The sequence below is a fragment of the Thamnophis elegans genome, chromosome 4 (assembly GCF_009769535.1).
Source record: "Thamnophis elegans isolate rThaEle1 chromosome 4, rThaEle1.pri, whole genome shotgun sequence".
Lineage (NCBI taxonomy): Eukaryota > Metazoa > Chordata > Lepidosauria > Squamata > Colubridae > Thamnophis > Thamnophis elegans.
Genome location: NC_045544.1, coordinates 68,353,007 through 68,379,911, shown reverse-complemented (window position 1 = coordinate 68,379,911; position 26,905 = coordinate 68,353,007). Strand labels below are relative to the sequence as shown.

At 38.7% G+C, this 26,905-nt stretch overlaps 1 protein-coding gene across 1 annotated transcript in view; it reads left to right on the top strand.

Annotated features, from left to right (window-relative positions):
* The first annotated feature begins 1,652 nt into the window (after nt 1–1,652).
* Nucleotides 1,653–26,905, top strand: part of NID1 (nidogen 1) — a 53,496-nt gene continuing 28,243 nt past the window's right edge. Inside the window, exons 1-7 of the mRNA XM_032216456.1 lie at nt 1,653–2,017; nt 15,347–15,646; nt 16,389–16,618; nt 17,660–18,075; nt 19,524–19,673; nt 20,215–20,466; nt 24,998–25,198. Coding sequence (XP_032072347.1) covers nt 1,823–2,017; nt 15,347–15,646; nt 16,389–16,618; nt 17,660–18,075; nt 19,524–19,673; nt 20,215–20,466; nt 24,998–25,198 — 1,744 coding nt within the window. The 5' untranslated portion in view covers nt 1,653–1,822. The remainder of the gene's footprint in view (nt 2,018–15,346; nt 15,647–16,388; nt 16,619–17,659; nt 18,076–19,523; nt 19,674–20,214; nt 20,467–24,997; nt 25,199–26,905) is intronic.

Below are 26,905 nucleotides of genomic sequence, written 5' to 3'. Positions count from 1 at the left end.
ATTTGAATTTAGGGAGTTCTGATTCCCAGTTTTGTTTTTAAGGACAATAACCACATGATTCCCAACAATTACACTGTTGAAGAAACAAAGATTGGAATAAAATTTACTACATTTTCTTGCAGAAAAGTCATAAACTCTGATCAGTTTTTGATATGCAAAAGAAAGCTCCGGGCTAGAGATTTTTTTAATTCGAAGGGCATGTCTTAGTAAATAACAGAGTAGATCTCTCTCATGACTCAAGTAACATATCGAATATGTGCCATCTAAGATGATGGAAGTCCCATTGGCTTCTTCCATGCAAGTTTCCTACACCATTCAAAAATCACCTACACAGGATAAATCCCATCATCTCTGTTTTTCTATGAGCCGATACACTACATTTCTGACTATATTGAGGTAAACACACACAGACACACAGAGAAATTTTCTACAGTACTTGTAAGATGAATGTTTTGCAACTTATGGACGCTGTTTACACTATGAGTGGAAGTTGCCTCATCTTTGTTCTAAATAACTAAATTTTCTTCCTGCGGTTCTAGAGATTCATGGAGCTTTGACATCTTACATTTCTCCCCTTTATAAATAAGAGCTATGTGTGCAAGGAGGAAAATTACCCGGAAATGCAGCCTGCATGAACTGAAGACTGAGGGTAGAACAGAAAGTGAATGTCTGTCAGCTGGAAGGAAGAAAGGATTTGCTTGTCCTGTTTTTCATTTGTCTTTAGATTGGTGGCAAAGGTGACAGTACCTTGGCTTCATCTGGTTTTATTATGAAAGTAATTCTGGGCAGTGTACATAGCACTTAATTAAACAAACAATACTGTCAAATACTTCAAAAATGCAACATTGCATTGTTGTTAAAGTGTCTTAAGTCTAAGAGGAGCATTCCCCCCCCCCCAGCACTTTTTCTACTAGGAGATGCTTTTCCAGATGCTTTTTTCTATTTAAAAAAAAAAGGGAAGGATGAAGCAAATCCACAAAGGAGAAGCGATCATCCTAACCCGGGCCATTAAATGATGGCAAACTGGGAGGGCTCATAATAAGGGACGGTTACTTTATCTGAGCTGCAAAAATTCGGAACGCTCAAAACAATTCTAGATGTTCGGCGGAAAACGAAACGGAGTTTTTCTGGCTAGAATACAATAGCAGAATTGGAAGGGACCTTGGAGGTCTTTTAGTCCAACCCCCTGCCGAGGCAGGAAACCCTACATCACTTCAGACAAATGGCTATCCAACATCTTCTTAATGACTTCCAGTGTTGGGGCATTCACAACTTCTGGAGGCAATTTGTTCCACTGATTAAATTGTTCTAACTGTCAGGACATTTCTCCTTCGTTCTAAGTTGCACTTACATTTGATCGACTCTAGCGTAAATCCAGCCGGGCAGTTTCTCCAGCAAAAAGAAGGATGGGGAAAAAATAAACATTTCTCGTTCCGTTTATTTATTTATTAATATGCAACCGTTCACACAAGTAGGCGAGTAGAACACAGAAGAGCTCGTCTTACAGAAAGGGATCATAGGAGCTCGTGGAAGAAGGCGGGAAAGGGGACGGGGAAATGGGAGGAAGTTGAAGGATCCCACGCTTCGAGTCGTTCTTTTATGGCTTGGAGTGGGGGAGTGAGGGGGGGAGGGAAGCCCAGCAAGTCCTCGCCTTGCGATAGGGTAGCTTTTCTCCTCAATCCTCAATCGATTGGTCGGTTCCCCATTCTAGCGAACGCGTCCCCCTCCTCTCTTTCCTTCGCAGCCCCCAGCGGGGTTTAAAACTTGTAGCGCGTCCCGCCGCCTCACCCTTGAGGCGACTGGAAGGAAAAAGCGCGGGACTATGAAGGGGCTGAGTTTGTGGGCGCTGCTGGCGCTGCTGGCGCCGGGGAGCTGCTCCCCTGGCGAGGGGCTCCTCTTCCCTTTCGGCTTGTCTCGGGGCGACCAGGCGTTGGAAGCGGGGGACGATGTCAGCTCCGCGCCTCTCTCGCTCGACACGCCGCTCCACTTCTACGGCTCGAGCGTCCGCTCCCTCTATGTAAGTGCCCGGGAGGCGAAAGGGAAGGGGATCGGGCTGGAAAGAGAGAGCGAGCGAGCTGGGAAGAGGAAGGGAAGGAGGGGCCGCGGCGAATGGATTCGGGCCAAGGACGAGGTCCTGAAGGATGTGGGGGCGAGGGGAGGGGAGAGTCCCGGAATGCGATTTCCAAAGAAGGAGCGCGAGAGGATGGAGAAGTGGGGGGGGGGAGAAGGGGGAAGCGGAGTTGCTGTCATTGCGGGTGGAAGAGGCTGCTGCTGCTGCTCGAGCCGCCAGCCAAGGAGGAGGAAGTCTGCTCTGATAAGCGGCTGCTTCATCCCTAAAGGGGAGAGGATGGCTGGCTTTGGTTGAAGGCATCAGGGTAGAAATCAGGAATCGTGAGTTCTTGTCCCGGCTTTAGGACCGAAGCCAACTGGGTGACCTTGGACCAGTCACTTTCTCTCAACCCTATCAAGCAGACAATGTCCAGCTCTGGAGGGTAGGGGGAAACTTCCCTAGAAAAAGGCAGGGACAAGTCCAAGTCCAAGAGGCAGTGGTGTATTAACCATTAAGCAGACTAAACATGTGCTTAGGGCACCAGGCCCAAGGGGGCACTACAAAGTTGAGAAAGAAAAAAAAAACCAATGAAGATTAGTACAGTATGTACAAAGGAGGGGGGGCACTAAGATTTCTCAGTGCTTAGGGCACCAGTGAGTCTTAATCCACCACTGCCAAGAGGTTGCCAGGAGTCCAAAAACTGACTTGAAATGGAAAGTCTGAGAAATTAAAATCTTCCATATTGATCCTCCATAAAGCTAGGTAGATGTCTATCTCAAGAGACAGTTTTCCTTTGCTTGTTGGTTCTTTGAGTTGAGATTCTCCGGTCCCTATTACAGAGGCATGACTGCCGTTGGGTTGTGTCTTGGGCAAGGAGCACTCTTGCCTATGTTCAGGGCCATTTTATCCTTCCATCTGAATTGAATGTAATTCTACATGAGTCCATGTAGCTTGCAGTTACTGTAAGTCTCATAATTCAAACCGATTCCCCAAGTCAAAACCTGGAGTATGGATTTTAAATAAGAATTCCTAATAAAGAAGAAACTTCTATGTTCTTTGTAGCTATTCTCCATCAGGTTATTCTAAACCGAACGGTGTCCCTTGAATTTCTGTGAACCAGGGGTGATCTGATATAAGTAGAATTTTTTCAATAAAATGTCAATGCTTGAGAAATTGCATGGAATATCAGAAAAAGAAATTATTCAGGAGGAAAGCAGCTAGATGTTTTGGGTGTCGTGGGAAGGATTTGTTCTGAGTTGTTTTGGCAATTAGGATAGACTTTTGCTAATTCCAAGCAAAATAGAAAGCAGATGTCCTTTGTTTTCTTTTTTCCAAGATTCACAATCCTAACTAGAAAAGGAATTGTTACTATCATTTCAGCAGTTGAATCCACTGAAGTTGCAGGTCATGCAAATAAAGTAATGTTCATGCATGTCAGCACAAAAAGCAGACCCTGTTCTCTTCTAAATATTTACATTCCTTTCTTAGTACAGTTCAAGCCACAGATCTAATCCATGATTATTCTGTCATACTGATTACTAGCTTGATTTGATCTGATCTTGGTTTTTCTCAGCATGGTGAGGATTGGAACAATGATAGGAGTAGGTCATCTTGCTTTTCTTCTTGTGCTTAAAATTGAAAGCTTTCAGAATATGTGGATTTGTTATATTCAGGCACATTCTGATCTCATTCAAACAGCCAAATCCCATAAAATGCTTTCAAATAGGTGGTTGCACTTAGTTGACTGTGACTGTTCTTGAAAAAGTTAAGCAGAGATGCATACAGATAGTCCTTGACCTACGACCACAATTGAGCCCAAAATTTCTGTTGTTTAGTGAGACATTTGTTAAGTGAGTTTTGTCCCATTTTATGACCTTTCTTGCTGTACATGTTAAATGAATCACTGCAGTTGATAAGTTAATAACATGGCTGTTAAGTGAATCTGTCTTCCCCATTGATTTTACTTGTCAAAGGGTTGCAAAAGGAAATCACATGACCATGGGACACAGCAAATGTCATAAGTATGAACCCATTGGTAAGCATCTGAATTTTGATCACACAATCATGGGAATACTACAAAGGTCAGAAGTGTGAAAAACAGTCATGTCACTTTTTAAAGTGTCGTTGTAACTTTAAATGATCACAAAATGAATTGTAAGTGAAGGATTACATGTATTTGGATGGGAAGCCATTGGGAAATCCTAGGTTTGTAAGCTGGAGTTGAAAAAAAATCCCAGAGGTAGTTAAACTCTTTCCATATTGTTACCATATGGATGTATTGCTGAAGTCACCAGAAATTCAGCTTGATGATAAGAGTTTAGAGTTTAGAGTAGTTTATTTATATGCCGCCCTTTTCCCTGGGGGGACTCAGGGCGGCTTACAATTGGAAAGGAGGGGAAAACAAACAGATTAACACATAAGACAGTACATCATTAAAAGCACAACATTCATACAATTCGGGTGGGTTACGGTCTTTAACCCCAGGCCTGACGGGATAGCCAGGTTTTAAGGGCTGTGCGGAAGGTCTGGAGGGTGGTGAGGGTACGAATCTCCACGGGGAGATCGTTCCATAGGGTCAGAAATCTTACAGTAGCAAGTAATGAAAGGCATTTATTTAGAGATTGTGTATGCCATTTTCATAAAGCTGTGTCATTCATTCATTCTTTCATTCATTCATTTTTTGAATAAATTTTCAGGAAATCCAAGGTTTACACCTGAGGTGTCCTACACTGGCAACTTTAACATTTGTATATTTATATTTATAAATGGAATATTTATACATGTTCAGCATATCTCATAAAATTAGGGACTGAAATAACCAAGAATAAAGTACGAATATGAAGCAGCATGAAAATGTGGAATAAGATAAAGACTCAACAGTTGACATGTATGGCAAAGAAGAATTCTTCATCTGATGGCACATAAAAGACAGTACCATGTCTTTTGTGAGCAACTCCATTCTGGTTGGGGAATTCTGGGAGTTGAAGTCCACAAGTCATAAAGTTGCCCAGGTTAGACACCCTTGGTTACCCTATTTTTCAAAGTAGTTTGGTAGACCAAGGTGTTTAAGGGATGACTGTCTTCCATTTCACATGCCTGTATATAAGTTCAATGTATCAGCCCTGTAAATCTTCCCAGTAGAAGAGGGGCTGATACATTATATATACCAATCAAGACCTGGATTTTTTGGGAGGTTTTATGTTAATGTTTATGATAGTGATTCCATTGCAGTTGAAGAATTTATCTGTCAGAATCTGCTCATCAGGCATCTTCAGTACTGTCTTTTATATGCTATCAGATGAAGAATTCTTCATATTTCCATATTTTCATGCTGCGTCATATTCCTACATTATTCTTGGTTATTTGAATTACTAATTTTATGAGATATTCTGAACATTTATAAATCTGGTTCTTTTTAATTTAGAAAAATTAGAAAAAGTATATAAAAGTATTGCAGGTCACAACATTGCTGTAAAGCTCCCAATAGCTACTAGACAATGTAAATACTGTATTGACCTATAATGAAGTTGCTGGAAATTGCAATGAACGGTTCCTGGGGCAGAAGCGACCTTATGTGCACATGCAACAGCTGTTTGGCTTTAAGACCATGGAGCACTCTGCCAGGATCCATTAATTCCAAAAGACAGAAGGAAGGAATAACAAGTTTAGGAGTATACAAATCATTTACATCTTTTTTCTAATAGTAAACTATCAGCTGTTGTGTGCAGCTTTGTTCTAGTTTCAACAAAGATTCTAATCTAGCTAATCTGTGTTTGAGAGTCTTCTGCTGAGTGTGGACAAGCTAAATCTTGAAAGTATCAGGGGTGTGATTTACTATTGATGCTAGTTGGGAGTCTCACAAAATGTTCTGCTGTTGTTTATTGGGAAACACAAGCAGGATAATGCTGTTGAACTTGTAAGACCTACTTGGAAGTTTCTATAGCACGTGATCGGTAATTTTGGGCCACACAATGCTGGGCTAGAGAGACCTTCCATCTGATTGAATATACTTCTGATGTTTGTGAGTAATGACTTTCAATCCACATGTAAGCAACAGCTGCAACTAAAATATCAGCTTTGGGTTTCTCTCCATGTGTTCTACTTAGAATGGCATACAATCAGGCCAAAGAATGAGTATAGCAGGCACAGTGCACCAAATGGACCTAGTTAGGACCCCAAATTTTATTGCCAGTGAATCCAACAAGTACTGTGCTCCCCCTTATGGCATACCTTATTAAACTTAAAATACCTAAACACTAAAAGACCTTTACTTTGGCATAATGTCATGCCCTCCCCTCAAGATGTGTTCAAAGACCAATATAGAAAGATTCCTTACCCAGAGAGACAATGCCCTTGAGACTCTGGATACACAGAAACAACAGAGCATGTGCTCCTCCAGTGCCTGTATTGTAGAGACATTCATATTAGCTTCATTACACCATCACTGATACCTAGGGTATATGGGGCAATTTATATCACCCTGCTGCTTTCAGCGCCTTCCTACCAAGCAGTTTGAAAGCTTGAAAATATAAGTAGATTAATATGAATCACTTTGGTGGTGAAGTAACAGAGTTCTATGTATATTGGGCGTATAATAATACTGGTCACATGACCATGGGAATTGTTTTTGGGCAACGCTGACTCCCTCGGCCAAGAAAGTGAGATGAGCATCGAGCCCTAGAGACAATCACAACTGACAGGGATTACTGTTACCTTTTGTTGCTTTCAGATTCAATGTTGCAAGGGTCTGTGCAGTATAGCTCAAAATTCTAGTTGAGCACCTAGTTGTCCATATTAGAGTACTCTGTAGCCTGAAAACCTCCTTTTAAGAATCATTGTGCTACAACTGCAAGATGCATGTATAGAGGAACAGTGCTGAACTAATTAATCACAGTAGCCAATCAAGGATCCTGTTGTACATCTCTCGAAGTCCAACACCAACAAGATTTGGCCAACTCTGGTGGATGATCCTTCAAGAATTTAATGCAGGAGATAATGTAAGAAAGAAAGAAATATCTTCTTTGCAGGTCATTGGTGACCTGTGGAAGCCCACTATTTAATCCTCCTCATGTTCGCTAGCCAGAGCCACATATACCACATGCCTATGCCCACTTAGCAGTCAGCTAGCCAGAGTCTGTTCACCACCTCACTTCTGTGGTAGTTTTGCTCTGATCTTCAGAGAATGTTTGTTCGGCTCCATGACTGCTAAGTTGCGGCTTCCGTATAGCTGTAGGACAGTGATGGCTAACCTTTTCGGCACCAAGTGCAGAGGTGGGTTTCTGCCGGTTCACCTCAGATCAGGCGAACTGGTAGTGGCGGCAGTGGGAGGCTCCACCCACCTGCCTGGACACTTCTGCGCATGCGCAGAAGCATTGTGTGAGTGAATCGGTAGTAAAATAAATTGAAACCCACCACTGACCAAGTGCTGAAATATACTGGAGAGCTGGAATCTGAAAGAGAGCATGAAGAACAGCTGGCCGATGCGCATGTGTGCAACGGAACCCAGAAGAACAGCTGGCCGCTGCATGCATGTGCAGTGTGTGCGTGATGAAACCTGGAAAAGCAGCTGGCGATGGTACTCTCAGGATTAGCTCATAAATCATAAATTCTAAAGGACTTGGCTGGACTGCAGCGAGTTCAGGATTTCATGGATGGCATGTAAAGCACTGCATGAATTATGTTCTGGATTCTTGAGAGGGTGCAATTCTCTGACTGCACATGCCTGTTCTTCTCCCTCCTACATTAAGATGTATTGAAGAGGCTCATTTCTGTGGACCACTGTTGGGAATCATAAATTACACAGGGACATAGGAAAATAACAGATATGGAATATATTTGCTCTGAATAAATCTTCTTTATTCCTATGCATCAGTGGTGGGATTCAAAAATTTTTACTACTGGTTCTGTGAGCGTGGCTTTGTGGGCATGGCATAGCTTTGTGGGCATAGCAATGGAAGGATACTGTAAAATTTCCATTCCCTCCCCACTCCAGGGGAATGTTACTGCAAAATTCCCATTTTCTCCCAATCAGCTGGGACTCGGGAGGCAGAGAATAGATGGGGGCAGGGCCAGTCAGAGGTGGTATTTACCAGTTCGCTGAACTACTCAAGATTTCTGCTACCGGTTCTCCAGAACTGGCCAGAACCTGATGAATACCACCTCTGCTATGCATCACTAATGTAAAGTACAATTTTCTACAAGCCTTCCTTGGAAATCACTCTGGAGAAAACTTCTTGGAATCACTTAGATTTTCTACAAAAGTAATACAGTGCATTAGAATTGGTCTTTGGGACAATAGATTTTGGAAAATCTATTCAGAGAATTGTTTCTCATTGTCATTGCAATTAAGTGGGACAACTCATATCAGAACAAGCAAACATGAATTGCAGAATAAATTGTTAGTATATGGAAATATTTAATTTAATTGTTAATAGATTTGTAAGTGGGTGTCTTCAATTCCATTTTTGAAACTAATGATCACTTCGCCTTACACTTAGATCATTATAACATGAGTTTGTTTGCATAATGTCCAAAATGGAGAACAGTCTTTTGTTCACCCCATACCTACCCATCTGTATGTAAAACCTCTGTTCTGGAAATGCACTTGTTCATGGGAAATGCAGATGAAGGGGCGGGAGTCAATTTCTGTGTTAGAGGAGAGCATCGTATTCAACTAAATAGGTGTGGAAAGCATGTATATTTTAAAATGTTACCTGCATTTTCAGCTACAGTAACATTTTAATACAAATCCATTCATTATGAAAGCAAACAGGAAACTGCTGTGCCCTGAATGAGATAATTGACTCCTATAGTCACTGTTATTTGTTTTGGTAAGCAATAACTCCTCATAATTTGAGATTAAAAACCTCTCCTTACCCTGCCTGCCCTGATTTTTGCAAACTGTTTAAATGCCAAGTTTTAATTGCAAGTTCTGCTGTGTACAAAGTTGTGTCCCTTCTGTCACAACCGAAGTATAGCTTCTTGATATTATAGTAATGGACTATGGCTCATGTATGTAGTGATGTCCTTCTACTGTGTGATGTGATTGACATTCATAATAAGAATGTCTAGTTTAAAACACTGGACAAATTCATCTAGCTAATTGAGGCAGAACTACGTACAGTCTATGCAAGAGACATCTTTATTTACAAATGTAACTTACAGTAGTACTTAAAAGTTTATGCATTCTTTTGGATGTTCAATATTTCTGCATAAATTTGACCTAAAATGTGACCTGTTTTCTGCACAGGTCCTAAAACTAGATAGAGCATCCAAATAAACAAATTAAAAAAACCATCATACTTGTCCATTTATTCACTAAGGAGAATGACCCAGAAAACAACTTGAAGAATAACAAGGGTTGGCGCCATATGGACATTAGAGGTAATGTTGTTCCATAAAGTAGAGACATCAACAAATGAGACATACTTCACATCTATGAACATGACGCAGAATGGAATGAGAGAAATGGGAACATATGTAGTTTGATTGGCTGTTCATTGAGATGAATCGAAATTTATTAGGATCAAATCCAATTTATTACTCATCACATCTGTTTGTTCAGACCAGAAAAAGATGCAGCTGCTTTATTGCTTCAAAAGAAGGCTGTCAAAAAATATCGCTTTCAAAAATTTTGAAGAGCCTTGGTTTTGAACTTCCATGGCTTCAACATATGTTTATGTTTATTTGTTACATTTATTGGACACCCACCTTACTACAGGGCAACTTTGCTCAGCTTATAAAGTTAAAAATAAAACTACAAAACCTATACAAATAAAATACTATAAAAATACAAATATTTAATGTTTGTAAGCATACGAGTAATAAATGTTAAAATCACAAATGATTCCATCTTAGTGATTGTAAAATTAAGTATTTTACTTCTTTTTGTGCTGCAGAATTTGGATTTGTAGCCTGGGTACAGAAATTTTATTTATTTATTTTGGGTAGAGCACCATATAAAGCAGAATACAGATAACAGCAATAGAAATTCAAAAACACAATAAGAGAAATGAGACATAACATTGTGATTTTCTAACATGATAATTGGCCCTTCCTGTGTTCCAAGTGAAGAGGAACCTGTTCCCACATCAGTGAATATTCTATGAAAGAATCAAATGGAGGCATTTGTGCTCAACCCAGAAAAGACCGAGTGGCTGCTGTGTTTCCCTCCCAAAGATTCCACCAATATTCCATCTCTCAGGCTGGGGGGTCAAATTCTATACCCCTCAGAGAGGGTTCGCAACTTGGGAGTCCTCCTAGATCCACAGCTATCGTTTGACCACCACCTAACGGCTGTGGCTAGGGGGGCATTCGCCCAGGTTCGCCTGGTGCGCCAGTTGCGACCCTACCTGAATCGGGAGGCACTCACAACAGTCACTCGGGCCCTTGTGACCTCTAGGCTGGAATACTGCAATGTGCTCTACATGGGGCTGCCCTTGAAGAGCATCCGGCGTCTTCAGCTGGTACAGAACGCGGCCGCGCGAGCGATTGTGGGTGCACCGCGGTTCACCCACATAACACCTATCCTCCGCGAGCTGCGCTGGCTACCTGTCGATTTCCGGATGCGCTTCAAGGTGCTATTAGTCACCCATAAAGCCCTGCATGGTAGTGGATCTGGATACTTGAGAGACCGCCTTCTGCCAATTACCTCCCTGCGACCAATTAGATCACACAGATTGGGCCTCCTCCGTATTCCATCGGCCAGCCAGTGTCGGCTGGCAACCACAAGGAGGAGGGCCTACTCAGTAGTAGCCCCGACCCTTTGGAACGAACTCCCCGTGGAGATTCGTACCCTCACCACCGTCCAGGCCTTCCGCACAGCCTTGAAGAACTGGCTAGCCCGTCAGGCCTGGGGACAGAGATAGTTGCCCCTCCCGAATGATGAATGCATGTTGCCTATTGTTTTTATTACATGTGTCTATGTTATTGTTTGCATTTCCCCCTCCCTGATTTTATGTGAGCCGCCCTGAGTCCCCTCAGGGAAAAGGGCGGCCTACAAATGTCAATAAAATCAAAATCAAATCAAATTTGACTAACAACAGCACTTAGATTTAGGCAGATAGAAAACTTTGATAGTTATTTTCTTATCCAAAGCAAAGCCTGGATTAGCTATCTCATTTCAAAGAACAATTATTCTTCTGTGGCTAATCAGTATCTGATAATGAATAGGCAGAAGTTAATGTCCCAGCTTTTATAAAGCATAGCGTTATATTAGTATTTTTGTTATTCTTGAGTCATTAAAGATATCTGATGACGAGATGGATGAATAGTAATCTTTTTTAGCTACAGTAGTTTACACAATTGGAGCAGATTCTTAAATGTTTATTCAGTGACATAAAATTATCTCTTTTACAACTTATCAAACACTCTATTTTTGAAGTTTTTAGTATTTAATCAATGAATAAATTTTGACATTTTGAATTAAATCAAGAAAATTATGTTTAAGGTAAGATATGATCTTCTGAGGTGGTATGAATAATGGGGAAACCTAATTCTGGAGTTGAGGGATCTATTTATTCCTATCTCCAGTTTGAAGTTAAGAAATCATTGCAAAATTCCTTTATGATGTCACTTCTACAACGATATGACCCTATCATAAATCAACTACAAATGTTTAACAACAAATGTTTCTGTTACTTATTAATTATTCCTACTCACTGATATTAGTGTGATATCACTGATATCAGAATGCTTTTTATAAATATCCTTGAATCACAACTTCTGGCCTTTGAAAGATGTAGCATTGGTTTTCTTACCAGACAACCTAACTGGTTGTTATCTGTTTGGCATCCTGTATATATTTATCCAGAAGCATTACAGCTGCATCTGTTTGAGAAGATTCTTCTCAGTCCTTCTGGGAAAGTATGACTATAGAAATTATCTTATCTTGGTAAGGAAATGCCAGAGTTGTAAAGTAAATAGCAAAGATGGAATCTTTTCTGTTTTCTTTTGACATCCTTATAAGGTTTGTGCCTCATAGTCAAGTAACAGAATACTGAAAGCAGAAGCCTGCTAAATTAGCATCTATAGTGCAATATACATATGAGGCTAAGGAAAATAGTAGGATGGATTGTACTGGGGGAGGTAGACATAGTGATTTATTATTCTAAGATAAAATGTGATTTGACTGTGCTTGGCTTAGCACGTGCAATGAATTCAGCCATTATTGTCTACAAATCATTGTTTTTGTTTTAGCATGAAGTGTGTTAATAACAGTGACGTGCGGTGAGATTTATGCCTGGTGAGGCTCAGCTGGGCATCCTTTTGCGAAGCCTCAGTGGTGGGTGGGGGGGAATTTGCGGCCTCGGCGGTGGGGGGGGCACTTTGCATCGTGGGAGCCGCCAAGCGCCTGGGCCTGCAGCAAAGGCGCTTGGCGGCTCCCACGATGCAAAGTGCCCCGCCGCCCACCCGCTGACCCGGCCTGCGGCCGCTGCTTCTCCAAGCTCCATCGCTGGAAGTCTCGGATCGCCTCTGGGGGAAGGCTGAGTGAGAAGCGGAGCGAAGCTTCTCACTCAGCCTTCCCCCAGAGGCGATCCGAGACTTCCAGCGACGGAGCTTGGAGAAGCAGCGGCCGCAGGCCGGGTCAGCGGGTGGGCGGCGGGGCACTTTGCATCGTGGGAGCCGCCAAGCGCCCAGGTCTGCAGTAAAGGCGCTTGGCAGCTCCCGCGATGCAAAGTGCCCGTCTCCACAAGAAAGAAGCGAGGGCTTCTCCCGCCTGGCTCTTGTTGTAAGGAAACCCCCGGCTAAGCGTTTTGTGGCTGTTATGCTATCTGTTATTTCCTGTGTTTTGTCATAATAAAAGAAATAGACATCCCCCCACCCCGCTAGTGTCACAGGTCACGTTAGCCAACCAAGTAGATGGCAGTCTGCTCAATTACTCCCTCCGGCCATTGAGAACTCTCATTGAGTCAATCTTGATTCCCATGGGCCTTATCGCTGTTATGTCTGGCACATGGGAGGAAAATATCTCACCCCATAGTTACCCCTCCCCCGATAAATGGCAACATAAAAAAGAATATGGCTTCAACTAAAATCATTTTGAGAGCTGATATTTTACTTCTCTGGACCACCAGGAGGCAGTACTTGATAAATTTCATCCTAAAGAGAGCTGAGGTGGCGCAGTGGTTAGAGTGCAGTACTGCAGGCTACTTCAGCTGACTGCTAGCTGCACTTTGGCAGTTCAAATCTCACTGGCTCAAGATTGACTCAGCCTTCCATCCTTCCGAAGTGGGTAAATTGAGGACCCAGATTGTTGGGGGCAATATGTTGACTCAGTATACCGCTTGGAGAGGGCTGTAAAAGCACCATGAAGTGGTATATAAGTCTATATTCTATTGCTATTGCTAAATTCGGACTTGTCAAATGTATGTAGCTAAATCTTTTCTCTGTACTGGGAATTAAAATATGTGAATTATATAAACCACTCTAATACTGAAGATGAAAACAACAACAACAAATCAATCTGAGAGAATGGCATTTACAATATTAACTACAGTAAATATGGGAAGAATAATCTGATAGAGATTTCCCTTCCACCAGTCATGCTATTAAATAAAAATGAGTCTATAGACATTTGTTAGACAATGAAGCACGTAATTCTCCTAAGTGTATGGAATTGCAGATTAACAAAATGAGGAAGTTGTACCAGAACACTGAAGTGGTGGACCAGACAGTGATGTTTCAAGGAAAACATGATGCGTAATCATATTAAATTTACAACTACATTATTCTTTTTAAAAGAAAGCAGTTCTTTGTAAACAGAAAAATAGCACATCAGGGACCAGGATTCCACTCTCACCAATAGGGAAGCATACAAAATAAAAATGTAAAACCAGGACTTTTTTGGAAGAAAAGGGGAACAATAAATACAAAACAATCACATCACATCAAAGCAAAGCAAATGAAGGCGAGGATTTACTTTAGCTTAGCAGGATGTGTCAAAAGATTCTCAATGGTAGGTCAAATAAAGCGCCAGTTATGTCATGCACTTGCTTAAAAAGAAATTAAAAATATTAGGCTTTGTTAACAGAAACATAGTGTCCATATCATGAATGCCTAAAAAAATCAAGATAGAATTTCTGAACACATAGACTATATCCCTTCCTCCTCCACAGCTGAACCTGTGAAACCTAAAGAGAAACCATAAAGGTGTCTTTTAACTAAGACACTTTAAATAAATCAACCTTAACTCTCTAGTACATGATCCAAAATCATCTGAAATTAAAATTTCCCTCAAACATATTTCATACTGCACAAAGACTCAGAAGTTTGTAATGTCTGAAAAGAGCTATAGCTCCACTCTGATCAAATCAATGCTGAACTATGTGGAATACAATTATTAAATTCTACTCTTCATTGCAATTGTATTAAAGGAATTTATTTAATTTGACTTGGAGTAGTGGAATGCTGGTTTCTATTATTTGAGTCTAGTTATATATTTCCTGACTGTTCTATACATTTAATGCTATAAGTGAAGTTGCTACCCAAGATAGTTGTCAGGCCTGCAGCGGTTCCTTTAAGAATCTTTGGCCTGCCACACTCTTATTAAGGGGGGGATTTAGCAAAGGGTAGAATGTGTTGTTTTCAAAATAAGAAATTACTTCCTAGAAGCTCAAGGTCATCTTTTGTCTCCCAAACCTTTACACCTGGACAGAAGCAGTTAGGTGTAGATGCCAGCGTGGAAGAAGAGGATTGAACCATGTGATGGACTGTGGGTGTGGGGCAAGATCATGAACTTTTAACTGGGTGGGATTCTGATGTAATTTCCAGAGTCGGAATCCCATAGCACTATGCCAACATGCCTGCTTTATTAAATTGGAACTTTAAGCATAGTTTTGGCTTCGACTCTGATTTAATTTTACATGGTATTTGGAACGCTTACAATAGTATCATACAAAAAATGAAAGTGTTGAGTGTTGAATGAACTAAATTAAAAAACCCATATTATGATAACTGTATATCTTTAGGCCAACCGGGAGAATACATTAAGATGTGTGCTTTTGACTCCTTCATCAAGCTAGATGATAAAAAGAATGTTATCTGCTATGGCCTTAAGTTTGAATAAGGATTACAAATATTCAGGTTAGGCTCTGCCATGCTGTGATGGTTTCAGGTTGTATTTTGGACTGCACTCAAGCACCAGTCCTTCATTTTGGAAAATACACAATCTGCCTATTATTCAGATAGGCAAATTTTCTTAGATATTTTATATTTTCAAAAAGGGAGGTAAGCATTGTTTGATTGCATTATATCCAAGCATTTGCAACATATACATATACATTTTCTTTTAACTAGGTTCTTACTAATGGCATCATAGCAGTGAGTAAGCCATCAAGAGAAGATGAATATCTTGGTCAATTTCCTCTTAGTTTTGGAGGTATTGCTCCCTTTTATGCTGACTTGGATACTACAGGTGGATATGGAAATGTGTATTACAGGGAAGATTCTTCCCCTGAGATCCTCCAGCTTGCTACCATGTACATCAAAAGGGGTTTTCCAAATACTACCTTTGATCCAGAGAGTGTTGTCATTGTTACCTGGGATTCTGTGGCTCCTTATGTAAGATCTGGACAAGACGCTACTTTAGAAGTGAAGGTAAGCAGGCGACAGTCTAGTACTGAAAAAAAATCATTCATTACTATTTTTTAATGCTGAAAGTATAGATGATTCTGTGCATGCTTACTGAGAATTAATTCCCACTGAAACCACATGTTTTTATCTCCTCGGAAATAGATTTAGAGTACAACCCTAAAGTGGAATTAATTATACACATACACACACACATCAGGAAAACAAGGCTCTCTTCATCTAAATGTGTTTTAATTAATTTAACTTTAATTACATTTTGTTTTTACACTTGAACACTGTTTATTATTTCTTTATTGCTTTGAGATATTTTGGAAATAGAATAAAACAGTTTAATAAATAACGACTTATGAAAGGGAGTTTGCTCATTTCTGAATTATACTACTTTGTGATGTTCGGTGCTTAGAGAAAAACTTGCTTTGGCATGAACAATTTAATGTTTCTTATAAAAATTCTAAATTTTCTAGCTTTTTTTCTTTAAAGTCTTGATTCTGTATTCCAGTTTTTCTTAACTTGGAACTTTCAGAAACTCCCAGAATTTCTAGCCTGCATGGGAATATGGAATTCCATGCTAGCTAGGAATTCTGGGAACTTGAAATTCAGTGGAACTGGAGCATGCTAAGTTGGGTAAGCTTATTATTGTCTTCTGCAATAAATAATTAATCTGGCTTGTTTTATGAAATGTATATCATTCAGGTGTTTAATTATTTTTTAAAATTTTTTGCAAATGAAATTTAAATCTTCCCCGCAGAGAAACACATTCCAGGCTGTTTTAGCCTCTTCTGATGCTAGTTCCTATGCGGTTTTCCTTTATCCAGAAGATGGTTTGCAGTTCTATAGTACACATTCCAAAAATGATAACATAGTTGTCCCAGCAACGGTTGGCTTCAGCCAACCTTCTACAAATTACTTCTTATGGGTGAAAGCTGGATCATACAATATAATTGCTAATGATGAAGAGATCCTTAGGAACCTGTGCAAGTAGGTGGTTTTCATTATTTTTTCCAAAATAATTTTCTATTTTCTAGTAATTCTATAAATCTTAATGGTAATCTTCAATGAATAAAATGTTACTCTTTAATTTGCATCACATGAAGGACCCAGAAATTGTAGGTGGAAAATACTGATAGCTACTAATGTATAATGTGCCCAATCCTTTTTGTATTGTAAGAGACAGTTGTTTTTTTTTTTTAAAAAAAAGAATAGCCTAAAATGGACAACTAAGACAAAAAGAGATAGAAGAAGAAGAAGTATGGTGGTATCAGTGTGTGTGAACATATTAGATGTCCTTACATACATTACTTAGAGGTTACAGAACCTGTTCATTACATGTAAGTAGTATTTCAAATTGGAAACTGTAAGGGTGTATTCAAAGCTAATCTGAAGCAATGTGTTGCTGAAATAAGTGCCAGTGTGGACCTTATGCATGTTTATTGGGATAAAAGTTACAAGAGAACAAAATACATTTAGTTAGAAACGTTATATACTACTAAGATTTTTTAAGATAATAAAGCAATGCATAGTTTTTCATTATTCAAAGAGAGAAAGGGTTATAACGTTTCCCAGTTCAAATGCTCATTATCTTTCTGGGAACTTCAGTTGATCTTCCTTAGACAACACCAGTTCCAAGAGACATATAGCAATTGTAAGTTTCTAGATTTTATTCTGCAGCTTGGAAGGCCTGATTCTGAAATAAAAATTTATATTAAACAGAAATGAATTTTCTATCTCTCTAAAATTCAGGTCTATGGTGTGCTCTGTATATTTGTATAAACTGTATGTATATATTTACTTTCTCTAAGGTCATAAGTACTCCTGAAATATTATTTAGTCTTGTGCAATAATTTTTACACTCAAGCCTTCCCATTTTGTGTTGAAGTTATTGAGGATTATTTTACTCCAGCCATATTTGTAATTTGTGATGTGGAACTTAATTTTTTTAAAATAAAAAACAATACAATGCTTGAGCATGCTTTGGTTGATGTATAGTTAGATATTTTTTGTTTTGGTTTTGGTTTTTAGGGCCAGCAATTTGGGACAACCTGGAGTTTGGGCATTTGAGATTGGTGGCTCAAATGATATCCTATCGGCCGAAGGTACTCCGTCTCCTGCCAGTGTAGAATACAGCGACTATGAGCAATTCCAGGAAGTGACTTTAGACCCTTCCATTCTTCAACAAGATCCCATTGAAATAAGCCATCCAGAAGTCTCCTATGATGTTTCTGATAGAGGAGATAATTTTCAGACTGGATACAACTTACCTCAGCCAGTAATAGAAGATGATTTTCAGCTTCCATACCCAACTTTAACTGATCAGCCTCCAGTTAAACTTCCACGCCCAACAGGGAAAAATCCACCTCTACAGTTTCCAATCCACCAATTTCCCAACCAGCATGCTCAGATTATTGAAGTAGAAGAAGATGATGAAACTGGAATTGGTAAGATCACCTAGATAAAATTCTATTGATTATCTTTCATAAATACAGTACTATAGGCTGTTTCATGATATACAAAAGTATTTATTTACAGAGTGTTCATTGTATGATGAACAACAGATAGGAAGAAATCCACCCCCCCACCCCAATAGTTTCTAAATATGCATGGGCATAGGAAGTGTTAAATGTCTCACAGCTTATGTCTTCCACTTGCTAACTTTGCATCATATGAAAAAGTCCTCATTTGGGTGTTGTTGATGAACGAAACGTGTCTCCTATGTGAGCTGCCTTTAATATACATTTACTAATTAGGCTAGGAGAGGCAACCTACAGTTCAAAAACTGAATTCTTCCTCCTAAACATTAAGAATGTATGCAATGTTATGTTGCCATCGATTTGCCTCTTGTGGCCCTTAGCTGCCTAATAAAATAAACCTTCTCCCAACATTGCAAATTCAAAAGTTTTTCTGGGTACAGGGAATGGCTTTGAAGGACAGGATGAAGAACTTCTACCAAGGCAATGATCAGACCTATTTTGAACTCATTCCAAGAAACCAGTTTGAGTTAATATTTCAGAGAGCCCCCCCCCCCTAGTTCACAAGAATATAAAGTGGAGGAAGAAGAAGTACATTCAGACTTGCAAGATTCTGTTACTAAGGTTGTTTCAATAAAAGTACTCCTGACCTATATGATTTTGGTTTTTTTTAATCTCGTCTATCTTGTAGAGCTTATAAAATCTTTGCAATCCTGGTCTTAGATAGAGAAAATAGCATTGTTAACTAACTGAAGGGAAAGAGCTGGAATATTTAGTAGTGCATTGTAAATAACTTGTATACTTCTTTGTTATCAAAGTCCTTTGAAACAATCCTGACATGAATTGAGGCATATTATACAGATGTAATCTTGTAAAACATATGTCTTCTAATTTTGGATTACTTCTCCATTTCTCAATGGAGGCAATTATGAAGATTAAAATTCATAGTAAAAAATACCAACACCACCTAACAACTCAAAGCATTGGAAAACATTTTTAAAAGCTTGGAGAATGAAAGATAGAGGCAGCTGCTGAGGGAGGACAGTCTGGGAACAATGCAAAAGAAAGTCTGGTGCCAGGGATAAAAAAAGCATCTTGCTATCAGTAAGTGAAAAATTGTAAAAAATGGATCTTGCCATCAATCTGTTACTTCTGGCTCTACTAGGCTGAATTTCTATTCTGTTTCACAACCGGAAGAGGTTTGGGACTTTGGGTGCCGGAAAACTAAATGTGGCCAATAGTAATTAAGGAGACATTACTTCTACAATAAGAAATATATTCCTATATTATGTGGTTCTGCATTCTGTACATTTTTAGCTAACAAATGGGGAGATTAAAGACATCATAACTGGCTTAAAATTTGGTGAGCTTAACCAGTCTTCCACATAAAGCATTGTATTTTTCCCCCTTATCTACAGTGTTCCGTTACAATACAGATGTCCAGCAAAGCTGTGCAAACAACCGCCATCAATGTTCAGTTCATGCTGTTTGCAAAGACTACCCAAGTGGCTTTTGTTGCAGTTGCATTGTTGGCTACAAAGGAAATGGCAGGCAATGTGTAGCTGAAGGTAAATGTTGGTTTCCAAGTTAAATATCTACGGTAAATAATATAGCACAGCATTTTCTGAAGGGTCTTTTCTTTGGCGAATGTAAATGTTATTCTCTATATCCAGTCCAGGATATAGTAGAGAACTCTGAAATGCTTAACTTTCTGAAATTATTAAAGAAAATGTTACTAGCTACTACAGGATTTCAAATTAATGCATAATTATTTTTAAAATTGTTAATCTGAAAAAGGGATTAACTCCACATTTTCCTGGTGTTCTTAAAGTTATTATTAAAAGAACACAACTTGCTAGTTGGTTAACAGCAATAGCAATTAGTTGTATATAGACTTATAAACCTTTTCATAGTACTTTACAGCACTCTTTAATGTGCTTTACAATGTTTACAATATTTACAATGTCAGCATGTTGCCCCCAACAATCTGTATTCTCATTTTATTGATTTCAGAAGGATGGAAGACTGAGTCAATCTTGAGCCCCATCACATCAACCAAGATCTACAATACTACTACAATACTTACATTTCCCTGTTTTATTTTACTAGGTTCTCCTCAGCGAGTTAATGGAAAAGTCAAAGGACGGATTTTTGTTGGAAACAACCCAGTACCAATTGTATTTGAGAACACTGACCTCCACTCATACGTTGTGATGAACCATGGGCGTGCATACACGGCCATTAGCACAATTCCAGAAACTCTGGGTTTCTCCTTGCTTCCTCTTGCTTCCATTGGGGGTATCATTGGATGGATGTTTGCCGTGGAACAGGAAGGTTACCAAAATGGATTTACTGTTACTGGTAATTTCTAACATTTGTTCTCAAAATTATGTATTATATTTATGTTTTAATATTTGTGAGGATTTCTACATTCCCATAGAGGAGGCTTTGTAAGGTTGTTGTAACTATTTTCAGAAGAAGACAAGGGGGAAAACCACACCATAATGTACTGTTTTTTATTTCATGAACTATTATTTTCATCATTTCCCCCATCCTATTAATAAAATATTATTATTATTATTATTGTTGTTGTTGTACAATTGTATCACAGCGGCCAGTTGTTTCGCCGGATTTGGCATTGGTTACTAGTCGGGCCCCACCCAGGGGCCTAGGACGTCGTAACGTATTTTCGTAATATGTGTGCAGATCCAAGCAGTGCGGCTTTTTGCATTTGACTGATGGTGATTTTGTCAATTTTTAACTGTTTTAAATGTAATTCCAGTGCTTTTGGAATAGCACCCAGTGTGCCAATTACCACTGGAATTACCACTGCTGGTTTGTGCCATAGTCGTTGAATTTCGATTTTTAAGTCCTGGTATCTTGCGATTTTTTCATGTTCCTTCTCGGCGACCCTGCTATCACCTGGTATTGCGATGTCTATGATTGTGACCTTATTTTTCTCAACCAGTGTGATGTCTGGTGTATTATGCGCCAGTATTTTGTCGGTTTGTATACGGAAATCCCACAAGATCTTGACCATCTGATTTTCGGTGACTTTTTCAGGCTGATGTTCCCACCAGTTTGTTGCTGTTTTAATATTATAATTTTTGCACAAATTCCAATGGATCATTTGTGCTACTGAATTGTGCCGCAATTTATAATCAGTCTGCGTGATTTTTTTACAGCAGCTGAGTATGTGATCAACAGTTTCATCAGCTTCTTTGCAAAGTCTGCATTTGGCATCATCAGAGGATTTTTCGATTTTGGCCTTAATGGCATTTGTGCGGATAGCTTGTTCTTGCGCAGCCAGGATTAGTGACTCTGTTTCTTTCTTTAATGTACCTGTTTTTAACCATAACCAAGTTTGTTCACTGTCCACTTTATCTTTTATTTTTTCCAGAAATTGACCATGCAGTGCTTTGTTCTGCCAACTCTCCATTCTTGATTTTATCACATCTTTTCTGTATTCTTGTTTTGTCTGTTGGGCCTTCAGTAGATTTTTGTTCTTTACTTCGATTAATAGATGTTCTTGAGTGTCTTTTAAATAATCAGCCAGTGCATGTTTTTCTTCTTCAACTGTTTGCTTCACTTGTAATAATCCTCTGCCACCTGATTTTCGTGGCAGGTATAGTCTATCAGTATCACCACGTGGATGTAAACTGTAGTGTATTGTCATTAGTTTCCTGGTTTTTCGGTCCAAAAGGTCCAAATCAGCTTGTGTCCAGTTAACTATGCCAGCTGTGTATCTTATAACTGGTATTGCCCAGGTATTTATGGCCTTGATTGTATTTCCACCATTCAATTTAGATTTTAAAATTTTCTTAACTCTGTTGGTGTACTCTCGCCTGACAATAGTTTTTACTTCTCCATGCTTGATGTTATCCAACTGCAGAATGCCTAAGTATTTGTAGGCTTCATTTTCTTTGCATTTAATTAGTTGGCCATTGGGCATTTCAATTCCCTCAGATGCAGTGATTTTGCCCCTTTTTATGGATACAGTGGCGCATTTTTCCATGCCAAACTGCATTGAAATATCGGTGCTGAATACTCGGACTGTGTTTGTCAATGATTGGATTTCTATTTCTGACTTTCCATAGAGTTTCAAATCATCCATATATAGTAAATGCGAAATTTTTTCAGCTTTTTTGGCTGTTTGGTAGCCTAATTTCATTTTTTTTAAGATTACTGATAGTGGGATCATTGCGATGATGAAGAGAAGAGGTGAAAGTGAATCACCCTGGAAAATTCCTCGCTTGATATTAACCATTCCGTAGCTCTCATTCCCTACTGCCAACTCAGTTCTCCATTGTTTCATTGCCTTTTCAGTAAAGGATGTAATATTTTTGCTAATGCCAGTTGTTTCTAAGCATTTTATGATCCAACTATGTGGCAGTGAGTCAAATGCCTTTTTGTAATCAATCCAGACCATATTCAAGTTCGTTTTTCTGTTCTTACAATTTTCTAATATCATTTTATCAATTAGAAGCTGATCTTTTGTGCCCCTGCTCCTTCTTTTGTTGCCTTTTTGCTCTACTGGCAAGATGTTGTTTGTTTCCAAATAATCCATCATGTTATCTGCAATAATGCCTGTGAGTAATTTGAAGGTTGTTGGTAAGCATGTTATTGGTCTATAGTTTTCAGGTGTTGTTCCTTTAGTTGGATCTTTCTGCATCAAGTATGTTTTTCCAGTTGTCAACCATTCATCAATTTGGCCCTTTTGTAAAATTTCATTCAGTTGCCTGGCCAATATTGCATGTAAACTGGTCAGATATTTGAGCCAGAAACCATGTAATTGGTCCTTTCCAGGTGATGTCCAATTCTTTACCTTTTTAACTCGATTTTTTATCATCTCAGTTGTTATTTCTAATACTTGCATTTGTTTGTTGCCAATGCTTTTCTCAAAGTCATGTATCCACTTTGCTTCCTTGTTGTAGTCCTTTGCATTTTCCCACAATTCTTTCCAGAATTCAACTGTGGCCTGCTTTTCTGGTTTTTCATTTTTGGTGTCACCATTCACATTAAGACTTTGATAAAAACGCCGTTGGTCTGATCGAAATTGCTGATTTTGTTTATATTGGATGATTCGTGCCTCATATCTTTCAATTTTTCTAGCTGTTGCTGTTATCTGCTGTTTTACAATCTCTACAGCTTCATTGATGTTTCTTGTATCCAATCTATATCTTCTGATTAGCCGATCTATGATTTTGTTGTTTTTAAGCCGTTGCTCATGCATGTTCTTTAAGTTACTAGCATCTGCCCTTAATTTTTTGATTTTTTGTTCTAGACGGATTTTCCACTTTGGCTTTGATGCTTTTTCTGTTGTGTGACTAGGTACTTTAATTTTAATGCCTAGTTCGTTAGTGACTATTACAGCTGCGCTGTACATTAACTGGTTTGTTTCCAAGATGGATCCCGGTTCAATTGTTGAAAACATTGCATTAACCATTTTCATGATAGGGGCCAAAATTTTCTTAGGCACAGTTTTTAGTGATGGTAAACGTTGCCTTTCCTCATTAAGCAGAAAATGCTCCATGATCTTATCCTTCAATTCTTTTTGTTTTTGAGTTAGTTCATCAGTTGGTTCAGTGATAACTGGTTCTAGTGGTGGTGATGTTATTTCCTCCCTGAGAGCTTCTTCTGGGAGTTCTACTATAGTGTCTTTAGTTGTGTCTTGAATATCAGTTATTTCCGCTTGTGATATTGTTTTTTGGGTTTTGCAATTTGCCTGAATTTCCTCATGTTCAACTTCACTAAACACTTTATTCCGTATAATAAATCGCCTTTGATCTGCTAGTCGTTGTTCACTAACATTTGAATCTGGATATTGTTGTTTCCATAATTCATACATTCGCTTTAAATATCCTCTTTTTTCTGGCTCTGAGTTGTAGTAACAGGCCATTATGGCACGGTTTTCATCTGCACTATATTTTTGTCGTTTTGTTGGCTGGTCCACTTGTAGCCCACTTGTCGACGGATGTCCAGGGACCCCAACATCCGCCGCGGCCCTTGTTAACCCGCGCGACGACCGATGCGGTATGGAATTCTTATTCGTTTTTTTCACCATATTGTATGGGTTGGCGGGGTTTTTTTTACAGGACCAGATGCCAACCTGATCCCAACCTTCCTCCTTTCTCATCCAGGCTTGGGACCGGCAACGGCGGAGTAGTTATTATTATTATTATTATTATTATTATTATTATTATTATCATCATCATCATCATATACTAGAAAAAAATCATAAAATACAAAAACTTTTTTAAAAAAGTTAAACAACTGTAGAAAAATAAAGAAAGAAAAATACTGTCAGTAGTAACAGGCCTCTTGGGTGAAGCCCAAAAACATCAGGAGCACTACTTAAACCCTATCAGACTGACAAAATCACTATCAGTCAATTGCAAAAGACAGCTTTACTTTGAAACAGCTTACAGCCTGTGATGAATACCTTTAATAGCAACATTTGCCTATTCCAGGTCCTTGGGAAGGACTCAATAGGTGGATAAAATGCCAAATCCAACCTAAACACCTGGTTGACTGTGTAACAAGCCATTATAATAATAATAATAAAAATCAAGGAGACACAAAAAATAGAAAGTGAGAATGCAGGTTCCAAAAATGAGCAAGAAAAATTGTTAGGTTGTGTAGGCAGAATCTAATTCCATAATCATATTAAAACATGATTTGTTTCAACAATTGTTAAATTTTCTTAGAATTCAGACATATAAACTGTAGCTTGTTAACAAAATCACAGTTAGTGGTGTATATACATAATACTAAACCAAAAGCAAACAATCCACTTAAAGTTTAGCTGATTAGGTGAACCAAGACTAATATTTTAACACAGAGGGTGGCTTTTCCAACAGATAAATAAAACATAATGTAATTTATCTTCTAGGTGGCGAGTTTACAAGGCAAGCAGAAGTTACATTCCTCAGCAACAACGAAAAGCTGATCATTAAGCAGAAGTTCAGTGGGATTGATGAACATGGGCATCTTACAATCAGCACGCAACTTGAAGGCAAAGTACCTGAGATCCCATTCGGCTCATCCGTCCATATAGAACCTTACACTGAGTTATATCACTCTTCTAGTTCGGGTAAGTTAAATACATTTGCAGGAAAGCTTGCAGCCAAATCTATTAATGCAGGATGAAATCATCTATTCAGTCCCTGGTCTCTCCAGGCTGGAACTCTTTTTAACCATAGGAGGTATATCACACCATTTATGAAACTAATTGACATTAAGGACCAGAACCCAAATCAACATATGCAATATACAGGTATTCAAAGCTACTGGTAACTTCTCAGCCCTTCAACGCAGCTCTTTCAGCTTGTCCCCCAGGAAACAACTTAAGGACTATTGAAGAAAGGAGATAACTGATATTGATTAATGGCAACCATTTTTAATCCAAAGATTTTCCTAACTAGTCAGGCATTTACTAGTTTCAGAATTCTTGGCAAAGTTGTTGGATTGGGGGTTGCTGAGAGAAAAGGAGGTCAGTTCTGCTAACTCTGTTAAACATGTACTTTGTTCCATTGTTTCCCCCCCATATATATATATATATATATATATATATATATATATATATATATATATATGTATGTATGTATGTATGTATGTATGTATGTATGTATGTATGTATGTATTGTATCTTCAGGCTAGCACAATGCATCATGTATAATTATATCATTGGTATCATGTATCTATTTTAGCAAGACACTGAAGTTGTCTAATTTATTGCTGTGTTTTAGCCAACAAATTACCGTTATATTTGAAAACAAAAAGTCTGATCAAAATGATTAGTTTCCAGCCATATGCTCAAAATAAGGGATTATCTTGACTGAGAATTTTGAGGGACATGCTAAGGACTACACTCCACAAATACAGTTTATTTTGACAGAGTTTGTATTTAATAATTCCCCCCTCTCTCTCATGAACTCTTTCAATTTGTTTGGCAATTTTTGTAGAGATTATAAAAACTTCAATAGAAGCTTTGGGAGAGCCACATTTTTTTTATTTCCCCAATTTATATTGCAGGGAACTTTATGTGATCATTTATAATTACCTATAAAAAGATACTTCACATTATTCTTACTATATTTAAATGTAAACATCCATTGTGTGGAACATGCTTTACTGAAAAGACTTTGCCTGACAAACCTTTCTGTTATGAAATTGTTCAGTACTCAAGTCTTATCAATTTGTACTCAAATAACTGAGGATGTGACCAAATGTGGGCTGCAAAACTTCAGATGACCACTAGATGACAGCAGAGTGTTGAGTTCTCTGTGCCTCTTAGCTGACAGCTAGTAATTGTCCAGATTTTTGTAGTCTAGATCTGTAAGACCTATGATCAATTGATTAACTATTCAGTGTTGTTTACCATTTCATAGATTTTAAGAGCTTGCTCTCAAAATCATCCATTTGTTTGATGGATGGAATTTAAGATTGCAAAACAAGACATGGTACAAAAATTGAATTGTGTGATACAATGGGAAATATTTCTGCTTTATTATGAAACCTGATGGGAAAAATGGATCATTTTAGGAAGATTCTACTGAAGTCCACACAAAGATGCTGAGATTGGGAAACACTTGTCTCAGGAGATCTGCTGCTTTTCTTTAGCCCAGTTCAACATTTTGGACAAGTCAGCTGAGGTCTTTAGTTGCGCAATATAAAAAGTTTACATTTTTGCAACATTGCAAAATTAACGTCTTTAGTTGAATAAAAGTGAAATGAATATAAATTAAACACAAGCTGATTGATATTGTTGAGACTTAGCTTTAACTATTGCGTAAAGATA